This window comes from Tupaia chinensis, unplaced genomic scaffold (assembly GCF_000334495.1).
Source record: "Tupaia chinensis unplaced genomic scaffold, TupChi_1.0 Scaffold000237_1, whole genome shotgun sequence".
Lineage (NCBI taxonomy): Eukaryota > Metazoa > Chordata > Mammalia > Scandentia > Tupaiidae > Tupaia > Tupaia belangeri.
This window is the reverse complement of record NW_006159715.1, coordinates 1,827,207-1,841,164: the sequence shown is the minus strand read 5'-3', so window position 1 is coordinate 1,841,164 and position 13,958 is coordinate 1,827,207. Positions and strand designations below refer to the sequence as shown.

Genomic DNA, 13,958 nt, shown 5'->3' with positions numbered 1-13,958 from the left:
TTTAAACCCCAAATGACTATAGTTGAATTTTTTGCTGCACACAGGAATTAAGTTCAAAACAGAAGTTCAGGTATAGAAAAATAAAGAAAATATATTTCCTTTAGTTTGTAAACAGAGATTTGTAACTGCTACTCTAATACACTCAGGAGTTTCATTTTGCAGGGACATCACAGATAACCACGCTATTTTTTTTAAAGGTTATTCATTGATTTTTTTTTTTCCCATGAGAAAGACGCATACACACAGAAAGAGAGAGAGAAAGAGAGAGGCACCCCCAGTGAGGTTTTTACACTGTGATTACACCTCCTGTCTAAGCCAACCCAGATCACAGGCATGTGTGCATGTGCACTCTACATTCCCAGGGAGGCCTTGGGATGTGAACCTAGGAGCTTCTCACATGGATACACTTACATTAACATTGCAGCACCACCCGGCTCCCAACACTACACTGTTCTAATGGAAAAGTGAATTCAATGAGTGCTCATGGCCAGAGCAAATCTGCCTTCTTCCTTCATAACTCCTCTGTTAGTCCCAGAATTTCAGTTGCCTAAAGTGAGACAGAATGTCCTGAATCCTCTGCTTCCTTCTGTTGCAGGACATTGCCACCCTCCAGAGGGCTTGCTATAATTCGTTGTTTAAAACATCAGCGTCGTCAAGATTACTCTTATGTAAACAACTAGAGCTTCTATAGTCTTGAAGGAATATTGAATTTCTCGAGACATTTTTCTTTAGGAATACTGTTTTGATTTTATAATAGGAATCAGCTGAGTGAGTCTACCAGCCAGAATTTTATTTTGGGGCGCTTTTTGCCCTTTAAATGCCGTTTGGCTTCTCTTCTGGAGAGGTTTGTCTCTGAGGATGCAGCCATCGGTAGAGTCTGACATCATCTGAATTTATACAAAGGAAACAACGTTTTTCCTCCAATAACTATTTTCTCAAATGGATGGGGTTGAACTATGCGTGCAAAGGGGATTATTTGGGGTTCTGTGCCAGTATGGCAGAATCTGAGGTAAAAGAAGTATTTAAATTTCTGTGATAAAGACCTATGGGTAAATGACCCCACTCTCTTTGTTTGTGAATGTTACAGCCTATTATAAAGAGCTTTTATATTAAGTAATATATATGATAGTTATTTCTAAAGTGCTATATAAAAAGTAAGGCATTATTATCAGGCAGCTAAGCAAAGTTAAAAGCTTTAATAAAACCTATCCTTTACCGACTATAAGAAGACATTTTTTTTTTATCAAGGTGCAAACAAGACATATTCACCGTTAAAAGTTAAGTTTTTGAGACTAAATGGCTCAGGAAGCAATAAAGATGATCTAATATGTCAAGGGAGACATTTAAAAAGGGGACTAGGTATATTAGAGGGAGAGGTAGGAGACAATCTACTTATTTTAAAGAGTCATATCTATTCATAGCATATTTGGGAAAGTATTGAATTCAGGAATATGAAACCTGGAAAAGTGCTTTAAAGGATCTGTCATTCAGTTCAAAATATTTGGCCAGGTAAACTAAGATTAAGAGCCAGCAGGTGACGTGGTGGTTATGGTGCTGGACTCCCACTGCAGTTTCAGTCCCGGATTGGCAGCTTGAAACTCATGTCAGGCATATGTGCGTGTGTGCCCCAAATCCTGAAAGTAGACTGGAGGAGAAGGGACTGTGGTGTGATCGTCCCCCCTGGGAGATGATTTCTCACTTTCTGTCTCTCTGTCTCTCTCTGTGTCTCCAGTGAGTGCACATCCCCTATAGCAAAAATATCTCTCCCTAAAAAAAAATAGAATGGGACATTCAAGCATGGCAGCCCCTGATGGAAGGATATGCATAAAGCTGGGGCGTGGCTGCCTTGGTCACCACTGTTCCCAGTCACCCTGATCTGTTCATGTCCCAGAGTAGACTCTCAGATGGTTTCTGAAGAATGAATATGAAAGTCCAGAGATATCACCAAAGGGAGATGCCTCAACCAAGCTGAAATTAATCACGAGTTATGCCAAGTTGGTTCAGATTGATGAAATAAAGAAGTGAGCTAATTAATAAAAATGGGCGAAAGTTTCTCCCTTCCTTCCTTCCTTCCTTTCTCCCTCCCTTCCTTCCTTTCTTCCTTCCTTTCTTTCAGAGTGATTTTTGCTATATGGCACATGTGCTTGTTGTAGAGACAGAGAAACAGAAAGTGAGCAATCACCCTGGAGGGATGGCCATGCTTCAATCCCTTCTCCTCCATTCGTTCAAGATCTTGGGCTCACATGCGCACATGCCCAGCATGAGTTTTAAACCTCCCGATCTGAGACTTTAACCACAGTCAGCTATATGGGAGTCCAGTGATGTAACCATTATGCCATCTGCTGGTCTTAAGGTGAAGATTTTTATCTTTAATTATTCTAAACTTTGACTATCTCAAGACCAGAATGCTATTCCCAATATCGGTGGTGAAGTCAACAAAATTTAACATGAAGGAAAATGAGCTTTACTGGGGAACTTATATTAGGTTTGCATGTAAACCAACATTATTTTAGTGTTGAGGGTGGCTTGGGCATACCCATTAGGGATTCTAAGGTTAAGCTAAGAGATCCATGAAAGAATGTATCAGTGGAATGCCTGCCATAGGGATGCTGTAGTCAGGAATAGTGGATAAAGATCCTTTCAAAGGTTTTTAACTCCAATGTTGAATTTATGATTGATATCCTACCTTTTCCTCTGATAACCTACTTATGGTTATTATGAGATATGGCTTTTATGGTGACTATAATTAAAGGGAATTTGGGAAAGGCTTTTGAGGTTGACAGGAACTGAACCTGTATGTGGTAAAGGCTCTAAAGCTCAGCAGACACACACATGCTGCCTACACTTCCAAGTCTGTCCCAAGTTTGTTTGGAGTTATGTGACTGAGTTCTCCTGCCAGGTTACCTTGGAAGCAGTTTGTTCCGGATAACATTGCTACACAAGGAAGAAGGGCCTATAATCACCCTGAACTTCACTAATGGGAAATACAGTTTACGGAGATTTTGAATTTTATCCGTTCTGGCTACCCAAGTTAATTACTCTTACATACTACTGTAATAATTATTATGTGGGGTTTTTCTTATGGCCATGAAAAAGGGCTTACCCTATATAAATGTTCACAGGAATTCGTTTCCTAAAACTGGATGCTTGAGATATCACATTGTGCTTTCTGCCGATGTTAGTCAAGGATGCTTCTGGATGTTAGCCAAGGACGCCCTCCTAAAGACTCCACTTGCTGTCTTCACCTTAGGGCCCCATAGCCCTAGGGGTGGTGCAGAGTTGGGAGTCGGGTGTGGTGAAGTAGGAAAGGGTTTGGTGCTAGATCATTGTGCATACCTACTGTACAATGTTCATATCCTTCAAAAAGTATATTTCTTTTTTTTGGGGTGGAGAGGTTTTTGCTATAGGGTGCGTGTGCTCGCCAGAGAAACAGAGACAGAAAGCAAGAAATCACCCCCCGGGGGGATGGCCACGCCACAATCCCTTCTCCTACATTCTCCTCTTGGAATCTTGGGCACACACGCACACGCGCCCAGCATGCATTTGACTACATGGGAATCCAGCGACATAGCCATTATGCCAACTGCTGGTCCCCAAAAAGTATATTTCTAATTACATCGTTCCTTTCTGTGGGTTTCTGTTCCCAACCATGTTTACTCTCAATGAAATGATGAAAAACAAAAAGAAAAGCAAAAACAAAACAATAAAAATCAGCTTCTATGGCATTTATGATTTATGATTCTCCTGTTCTGATACTTTCCCAAGTCCCCTTCAGAGGCCTCAGCTGAGATTTATTGCATTGCTTAAACATCTCTTTTTTCATTCTCCGGCTATTCCTTTTAATTTCTTAGCTCCCTTTATCTTAATCCTACTAATTCCTAAACGTTCCACACATCCCTTCACCTGGGCAGGAACTATTTCTCCTTCCAATGAACACTTTCATCAGTATCTGTCTTAAGATTCTCCATGGCACTTCTAGTGTGTTCTATCGTTATGAGCTTAGACCATTTCTTCCTCCTGGATCATGAGCTTCAGAGAGAAGGGAAAATATACTAATCTGGCTTACTGTCAAATATTCCACAGCACACAGCAAAGCACCTAATATATATGGAACAAATGAATAAATACATGAAAATCTTCTCTGCAAAGCTATGAATTCTCCCAGTTAAAAAAAAAAAATCGTGAGATGGCCTCTGTAGGAATAGGAGGCAGCTTAAGAAAGAACAAGCATGTAAAATATTATAACTCTGAATATGATAAACACATTTTATTTACTCATAGTATCAGAATGTTGGAAGGATTTTCTTATTTCCCTCTGAGATGGCTCTTGCGTTTTCCTTTTTTAAAGTCTGATATCCATAGATAATTGTTTGTACGGGAGTGAAATGAAGGATGGAGATTTGGGAGGGACAAAAATATATGACTGTCCTTTTTTTATCTAAAGCAATTACCATGAGGATAAACAGCTTTCTTTTTAATAAAGCGATTCCATAAATAATAGTAGAATTGTTGATGTCCCAGCAGTGAGAAGTCCACAGGGCATGCCAATGTTATATATTGCTGGTTGGGAAAAGCTATTGTTTACAAGCTAATGATTGTACAACAAGTCGGCTTCAGTTAACTATCTGAGAGGTTAAAACAGCAGATTCAGAAAGATAAAGTGTGTCAGCATGTGCATTTTAAAAAAAACTGTTATTACAATAGTTTGAGAGAAAAAAAAACAAGTTAGAAAAAAACCAGTTTATTAAGTAATATCATATAAATAACTTGTTACAAAAATTGAGTTGCAAAAGGCATATTTACTCTTGGTGAGAAATCACTTTTTAAATTGCATTCTTTTCAAATTTATAAGTCTAAGAAAACAAAACAAAATAAAAGAAGCATTTCGAGGAATGCGTATTTGCCATTTAACTATAACAAAAGACCCGGCCAATCTGAGCTAAAAGGTAATTGTCTCAACCTCATTTTTTCAATACAGAAAACTCTCATGTAAACTGTGAAATTATGAAAATCTCCCTCACTAGAACTGTTGACGGAGGCTGAGCAGTGACTGTTTCCATCAGGTGTTCTTGTTCCCAGCGACATGAATGATACTGTGAAAAAACGACATGAACAGAGCACTCCCGCCAGTAGATCTTCAAGAGTGGCATCAGTTTCAATTTATACTTGGAAGTATTTTTAATTAAAAACAATCGATACCAAAAGGCTTTTATTTTATGGGTTTAAAATCACAAATCACAGTAGAATGCCAAATTGCCTTAGCTTGGTACTATCGAAGACGCAAGTAGCATTTATTATAAGGCCTATTCTTATGCAAGTTACTCTCAAAGCAATGAAATAATCACAAACAAAACAGTACAGTGGGTTCGAAGAGTTCCTATGTTTCTTCTGAGCAAATCAGTCTTACATTTGCTACACAGCATTCTCCCTGAATGCCTAGTAATTCTATACATTTGATTCTTTAATAAACACTAAACTAGATCATAGAAAACTAAAAGCTTAGAGAAGGTGCCTCCAGACATATTTACATAAATAGCAGAGCCTCACAAGAAAGACCAAGATCTCATTATAGTGGAATGCTTTTTCCACAACGCTGGGTCCATGCCTCATTTGTCAAATTAACCCCATTTGAGGAGAAATTTGAGTTTGTGGTTCATGGGTTTTTAAAAAAATGGAATTAAGCAACTTGTAAAAGCTCTTTTGAAATTAATCTAATAACCCAGTGGCTCTTCGGCAAGTGCCTCAGTCCTGTCTGAAATACAGTGGGTAATAGCCTTTGTTTCCATTTGACCTCCTTTCATCACTTTCATCTGCTGTTTCTGTAGGACTAACGTTCCCCCCCAAATTAAAAAATGAAAATGCATCATAAATAAGGTATTACAAAATGGGGAGTAGATTAAAGATTGTCTCAGCAATGCTTAAATTAAATTGATGATGCGAGACCATAAACTTCTGGCTTTAAAAATGAGCTATTTCTTTATTAACTTTTAACAAGTGTATGAGTCAATGTATTTCTTTTCTAAGAGGGTATTGCTCTCCACATTAAATATGGTTGGGGGCTGATATTTTTAGCAGAGAATTATCCCTTCAGAAAATTATTCCATAAAGATGCCAAAGGGAGATTAAAAATGCTACAACTGTAACAGTCACTGTACTTTTAAGGAGACCATTCTGCAATTCTCTATTCTCTGGAAAAGAAAACTGCTTTTCAGAGCTTAGGAAATAGTTCATCTTTTTGAAGATTCACATTCCAAGTGTTAATCTTTATACTCGTAATCTGATAAAGAAGACTGGGTTGTAGTGTTAATTTGAACACAGCGGACTGCTTGGACTTCGAATCCCCTGCCACAGTGTCACAATTCAAAAAAAGATTTCATCTAGATAAGACATAAAAATTAAAATTACACTAAAGTCATCCTTTTCAGAGGATACCTTTCATAACAGTGGGGATCAAGACTTTTGAGAGCATTCTTCTAAAGTAATTATACCCCTTCAGAACTAGACTAGGATAAAAGAATTTATTTGGTGGCTTCTTCCTGGGAAAAATGGATTTAGCTTATCGGATGAGTATTGGCTAAATATTTAGTTTGTACCCAGGAATTAACTCTGATCTCTCCTTTCAATTCATGCTTTTTTATGGGGCTCAAGTGTACAGAATCTAGGAATGCCCAATTGTAGTTTATACATTATTATCCCCCATGAAATATTTATTTCAAAGCTAAGCATCTGATATAATAGATTATTTAGCAAACCGGGACATCTACAATTTTTATACTTAAAAATAATGTAAAGGAACTATTTTAAAGTGGCAAAAGCCTCTAAAAAATTTTTTTGGGATGCTTATATTAGATTGTCAGAAAAGTCATGATGTATTTTTTTCTGTTTTTTCTATGCAAAAATGTATCATAACTTTTCTGACAACCCAGTGAGATACAGATTCTGTTTTTGAGAACTTTTCGCACAATATTTTGAGAGCTGAAAATGAAAACTAAACCTCACATTTTTGTATTAAGTTTGAATTGAATTGCCAGGTTTTGTTCCATCTGAAAATAGAGTAATTTTGTAGCTGAAGCTCCCTCTATGCAGCCAAACCATAAAGTCAGGAAATTTCTGAAAGATATATATATATATATATATATATTTACTAGCCCCAGATTCCGAATCTTTCTTGTGGTTCTGTGGAAACATCTTTGCTTCTCTCCCATTTGATTTACTTGTTTGGGCACATTTGTTTTTCAGATCTTTCAGCAGAAAGCAGCCAAGAAGTGAAGGGGTTTTAAACTTACACACAATGGCTTAATGTTTTTAAAAGTTGGCTTATTCTCGCAAACACCAACTGGTTTAAAGAAATTCTTCCCCTTGAATGAAGGGGAAAAATTGTCAGGAAGGTCTCAACATCCTTGAAACAGTCCTCCCAAGGCAATCTTGCTTATAGTTAATGAAATTTGGTTTCTCAATGATTAAAGCAAATATTAAAATTTTACTTCTTTCCAGTCTCCTTCCATTTTTCTCAACACCAACATCTAAAATCAGGACATAGACAATGTGAAAATTGAGCTGAAACTATTTTTTCCCCTTCTAGCAGTATTTCAAGTAGACCTGGGACCAAGCAGTAAAACATCTACACATGAAATTGTGTTTGACCCAATATTTTTGTGTGAAGGAAGTGAGAGAAAAGAGAATGAAGGAACTGTGACTCTTACTGTTCAAATGCTATCAGTCTTAATTATAGTTAAATATCACTCCTCCTTGATATTTATAGGACCCTAGTACTACATTTCCAGCTCCAGTCTCAAGTTATCCAATTTCCTGAAGATTTACTTCATCATTAGATTTTGTGGTAAGAGATTAAAGAATTATTTCAATATTCAGCCATTTTAACCTGTTCTTGGTATACTGTGTCATCTTCAGGGAGGCATAAAAATACCCTTCCAATACAGCTCAAATATTCCTCTATTGAGTTATTTACTTTCACATATCAGGAGAAAGTAAACTTCACCCTTAAACACTGAAAATTACTAGCATCAGCCCTCAGAAATTCCAGTTAACGCCAAAAGTTCAAAAGGACAGTATTTGATGATACCTTCCTTTCAATAGGACTTCTTTTCTTGATTTGATTTGTTACATGACACGAAACATAAGGATAGAGGGCTCTTTAATTTTACAGTATATCATGTGATTAAAGTGCTGCTCTATTGCTATAAATAACTAGTTCTTATTAACTGACTTTACTAAGCTATCTTTTCTTAATGCCTACCTGTGACTATGATATATATCGATTCATTACAGTGAAGCCCTCTTGTAGCGTTTTGTTTGCATCCCTGTGTGAGTGTGTGTATGTGTGCACGTGCAAATGTGAATATTGATGTTTGCGTATATATGAAGAAGTAGAAAAGAAAACCTTGAAAATAAGAAATAACTCAAGCATGAAGTACTTATTAGAAAACAGGGCAGTCCATTACAAAACAAGAAAGCATTCAGGAAACACAAGGAACAATATGGTTGAAAAAAAATTCACTCTAATTGGGTAACTCAAAATACTACATTGCTTTTGTATTGAAGGTACCTTCTTTACCTCCTGGCTAATAGTCTACTTAAACTTTAACTAAACAATAGTGTGTTTCCAAACAGAAAATATGTGCTAACACGACATTAACTCCAAATTGAAATAACAGTAAGATTATCTGTTGGAAATTAACATTAATTAAAAATAAGTCCCTAGACTAATAAGTGAAGTCAGCATATTCTTAAGTGGATATTTTATATATATATTTACAGAGCCTGATTTTTAGGTTTTCAAAACAATGAAGTTTTCATTACAGTACTTTGGAAATTTCTGATGACTGCACAATGTAAGATTCTAATGATAAAAGTCATTAGAACAGCCATGTGAAATAAATTATTTGAACCTGCCAGAAGGATTAGTTCAGTTCAGTTGGGTCCTCTGGATAATAATTATGATGCAAATTGCATAATTAGAGAAATAATAGATTGGATGGATTTTACATTGCTTTTCTGTCTTAGTTTGAGACCATTACTTTATCATTAGTTCAAAGACAAGGATGGCAGGGTTGCCGTGGAAGCAAAGTTAAAAACAATGAAAAAATATTAATGCTTTTGAAAGTCAACTATCATTTTAATTCAATCTTAAACACTCTGTTGAAGGGAATCCAGGTTTGTCCTTTGTAAACATCTTCCAAACATGGAGTTTGTAGGTCTGGACCATGATCTCAATGTTGTTCACCTATATCTACCATGTTATTTAAATATATAGATGCTTCCAGATTTGAAGGGCAGTATTAGGTTCAAGTGTTAGCTGGCTCTAACCTCTCCATTGAACTGCAAAACTGGAATTTAAGTTTTATTTCATCTCATTTTACTAAGTCAACTTGATTATCTAACAAGTATCTGAAGAATATGAATTGTTATACTTTAGTCTGCTACTTTAAAATAGAGTACTGATGAAAACTATGGACAAGGGATTAAAATTTATCTCAGAAAATTCTTCCAAGAATTTGTAAACAAATGGACTTATTTGTCATTAGCCTACTGATAGTTCCATGAATTTCAAGTGATTTGTGATGCATTTGATGGACCAAACTTTAACATTTTTCATTATGTTCTTTGTTAACGTTATTAGCTATTTTCCTTTTTTCTTTATACGCTGCAAGGGCACACTTTTGAATGTCTAATATATGACAAGCTATGAAAGAGGGGCAAGGAAAGAAATTTTACTAAGTTTGTTGTTGTTTTTGAATGTTACTATTTAATTTGCTTGTATTCCTTAAGGGGAATGAGAATCTTAAAACATTGGTGGAGTTGATGTTTTGAATAGTAGTTGGTGCCAGAAAAAGGTCTTGAGGAACAATCAGGATGGGCAAGTGTCATTTTAAACTCTTTGTGACAGAAATGCACACCCTTATGTAGTTTATCTCCTGGCGAGCTAACATATCCTCATTTCTCTTACTAGAATTATACTTTTAACATTAAAGCACAATTCCTTATGCCATTAGCATGTGAAATGTACAGTTAGAACGGTCAGGTGACCTGAGTCAATGGAGTGTAGTGAAACACTAGGCCAGCGGAAATGCGCCAGTTCTGAACCTGTCCTAAGAGAACAAGCGAAAATACTGCTCCCTGCCCTCTCCTCCAGCATGTGCCTGTTGGGCTGACTTGGTTAACTGGATGCACTAAAAAATAAAACTTTGCCTCTTGGAAGCTCATAAAAGTGTACTAGAAAAGAGTCTCTAACATTGGATCCACAGGGACTGCAGCCATTGGCTTTTGGAACGGGTAGAACAGATAACCCTTCACGGAGTAGTGGATAAATAGGAAGAAAGAACCACTTCACATTATTTCAGTGTCCTATAGGAAAATGAAAAAGGCAACAGATTAGGAGTCTTTGTCACTGTCCACCCCTCCGTACATATCCGCGAGCTTTTTGAACCGAGGGCCCCAGTCACTAAGGTAATCATAGTCTTGATCTCCATCCGTGGTCACCGACTCCAGCGAGCTCAGGGAATCCGCCACCGAACCCGTGCCCTCGTAGGCGTAGGTGGCCAAGGAGTCGTAGGGCGGGGCAGTGGGGTCCGTGTCATTTTCCTTTAACCTTTGGTTAATGAAATCTCTGACATCGGTGTTGTCTCGAGCTGTTGGAGTCCGTCGGGGTAAAAAAAGGGCTTCGGGCACAATGTCCCTGCGTAATTTGTTGTCCTCTATGGCTTCGGGATTCCTCAGGGTGCCGATATCAAAGGCCTGAGTGTCCTCTTCTCCACCACCTTCATCGTTGTAACTGACAATGTTATCTCTGATGTCCTCTTTGGAAATGATCAAAGGCTCTTTTTTTCGCTGCCGCCTCAGAGCTGCAAACAACACCACTGTCACTAGAAGCAGAAAACAAAACAGAAAGGGAAGGGAAAGTTAATTTGCCACCCAATTAATGTCAAGAAGAAACACTGTGCTCGAATGTGAAGTTTTAAAAGTTCTCTAGAAAAATGCAGACTCAACTTTTATTGCTTTAAGGATGCATTTGCCTCCATCCATGATCAAACCAGGACCCCCCAAAATAGAGTAAATATTTGAAGAAAGCTTATAATTTAAGTAGAGGATAAAACACCATCATATTTTGTCAGTAGTTCCTTTTTGCTTTGAAATGGCAAACTAGTTTCAAGGTAAGGAAAAAATAAAATAATATTAAAAAGCCCAGCCGCAGCAAAAGGACTGCAATAAGAGTGCAAATTATGCTGAACACCTGAATGCTCTGAAGCTGGTTATAAGGATGAGGCTGGCACCTTCAGGAATGTGTTGAAGGGTTTGCGTTAACTCCACATCTAAAATAACTTTTGCATTATACCTTCTTCTTTTTTTTTTTCCTGAGAAAAGTGTAAAATTAGTTAAAAATCCAAAGTAGAGATGTGAATGTTTGCATACCTTTCCTACACATAAAGAAATACCAGTACCTGGAGAGACTCAGATATAATTCAGAAAGCCATTCTGTATTTCAAGATTGGCCAGTTTGAAAAGGGCAGGTAATAATCCCCCTACCATATTATTTCCCTTTGTGCTAAATAAACACTTTTCAGTGAGCACTTTAAAAAAATTGTTTTCAAAGGGTCATGTTCTATACATTTGCTACTTAGAATATTCATTCTTTAAATTTTTCCTCCTAAGTCAAATTAGAGGCAAAGCAAGAATTGTGTTTAAATAGCTCCTGATTTTTCTCCACAGCTGGCTGGACAGACCAGCTGGCTACCTATAGAGAGATACACTACTTACAAATGGACACATGAGTAGAAAACGGAAACATAGCCAAAGCTTAAAGAGAAAACAGCCATCCAGGGCAGAAATTGCCTTGTTCAACTGGGTTTGTCCAGGTTTGTCCTTTATTGTAGGAAGTATCAATTATGTCTCTATGCTATCTCATCTGTTACATGGACCAATTTTTATTAACCAGGGAAATCGAATGATTGCAATATGAATTACAGAATAATGGCTTTTTAGAGGGTCAGCGTATCTTTCTATGTAACAAAGGATGTATGCATACCCATCTGTCTGTATTACAATGTCAGGCACTAGTAGTGTTAATAACCAGTTATCCATTGAGAGCTTTCTATGTGCCAAGCGTTGTGCTAAGTCTTTCATATACTATATCTCATTTAATGATCATAATAGCCTTAAAAAGTAGGTACCATCATTATATCCTCATTTTATATGAAAGGAAATAGGGATTCAGAGATATCACATGTACAATTTGAATTCAGGTTGTTGGACTAAAAGGCCGCACTAAATTGGTATGGCTAGAAGCATGTTTGGAAATGCAATGTTGCCATTTTCAAGTGTGGGGCGTGAACTATACACACTCTCTTTTGCTGCCAGAGAATATCCCGAGAACTTATTCGTCATATCCACACAGAGCATTCATTCATTCTTTCAATAAATATTTAGGTGGTGCCTACTCTGTACCAGGTATGGTTTCAGGAATTGTCAACGAAAAAAAAAAAAAAGCTGATGAAGACCCCTGCCCTAACAGAGTAGGCAAGGGTTTTTTTTAGCTGGATGGAGATAGAAAATAAACAATGCGTATAAAGAATAAGGAAACTATTAGAAGGTAGTAAGTGCAATGTAGGCGGGGCCAGCAGGTGGAGATGCTGGACTCCCACATGGGTGACTGTAGTTTGAGTCCTGGACCTGGTGGCTTGCTTTCTTGCCCCTCACCCTCTCTCTCTGTCTTTCTCTGGTCAAGTTAAAAAATAATGATAGTGATAAGTAAAGTTAAATAAAATAATTATTTAAAAAATAAGTGCAATATGAAACTAGGAAACTAGGGCAGAATAAGAAGGATAGGGTGCTTCTGTGTATGTTAGAGAGGCCGTGTATGATTTTGGGGAGAAAGTTGCATCACTTGAGAAGACATGAGGAGTTAACCAAGGAGCTTTTTTGTCAAAGAAAAAAGAGGTCTAGGAAAGGGCTCATCATGGGAGTGTGCCTGGAGTGCTTGAGGAATAGTCAGGAGACCTGAAGGATGGACCAGAGGGAGCCAAGAGAGAAGCAGGGTGGGGTCACTTCCCTTGAGATCTTGAAGGCTTCTGTATACTTTTCACCTTTACCAGTGAGGAGGAGGACAGTGATGGTTGGGTGGAGATGGGGATGGAGGCAGGAAAAAAACAAAACAAAAACAAAACAAAACTGCAGGGCTATGGATGGGGGATGCCCATAGTCTAACTTTTATACTGGTTTCCAGTATCACCAATGATGGAGATTTACAAAACAGAGGGTTTTAAGGAAGGCTTTAGGATTAGAGAATAGAATCAAGCTGGATCTAGCCTGGTGGTACAGTTGTTAGCCAACTGAGCTCTCATTCTGGAAGTCACATGGGCGACTGTTGGTTTGGATTATAGGTGGGCCTGAAAATAAACTAGGCATGTGTGCACAGTGCCTGAGATCCTGAGGACTTAGGGGGCTGGAGAAGGGGGATAGAGATGTAATGAGACTATGTTGAAGGTGCTTTTTTCCCCCCTCTTTCTTTCTCAGTAAATATGCTTAAAAAAAAGGTAATTTAGAATCAAACCAACTGTATCTCAAGAATTGAAATCTGATGTATGTAAGCTCCTTCAATCACTGGAAGAGAGCTGACAGGCATTTATCACTTCCCTAAGTCTTCCCCAGTGGAAGGCACTATATCTTTGATTTCAGTTCTGGGGGCATCTAAAAGTACAACTGTCTAGAAGAGCGAAGCCACATTCAAAGGCATTGTTCACAAAGGTTTAATTCTTCTACTGCTAAAACTTCCTCTATGTTTTCTTACTAGCCCAATGCAATCTAAACAGATTTCTTGAGAGTATAATTGTCTAGAAGAGAGGTCTTTCTCAAAGCTAATTTTTATAAACTGGAAATGTGATTTCTTCTTCTGCACCCTCCCACCCCCATAGTGCATGTGCACTTGCTGGAGGGAGGGAAAG

At 37.7% G+C, this 13,958-nt stretch overlaps 1 protein-coding gene across 1 annotated transcript in view; it reads right to left on the bottom strand.

Moving 5' to 3' along the window:
* Window positions 1-6,885: 6,885 nt before the first annotated feature.
* Window positions 6,886-13,958, bottom strand: part of CDH6 (cadherin 6) — a 150,745-nt gene continuing 143,672 nt past the window's right edge. Inside the window, exon 12 of the mRNA XM_006148495.3 lies at window positions 6,886-10,883. Coding sequence (XP_006148557.1) covers window positions 10,393-10,883 — 491 coding nt within the window. The 3' untranslated portion in view covers window positions 6,886-10,392. The remainder of the gene's footprint in view (window positions 10,884-13,958) is intronic.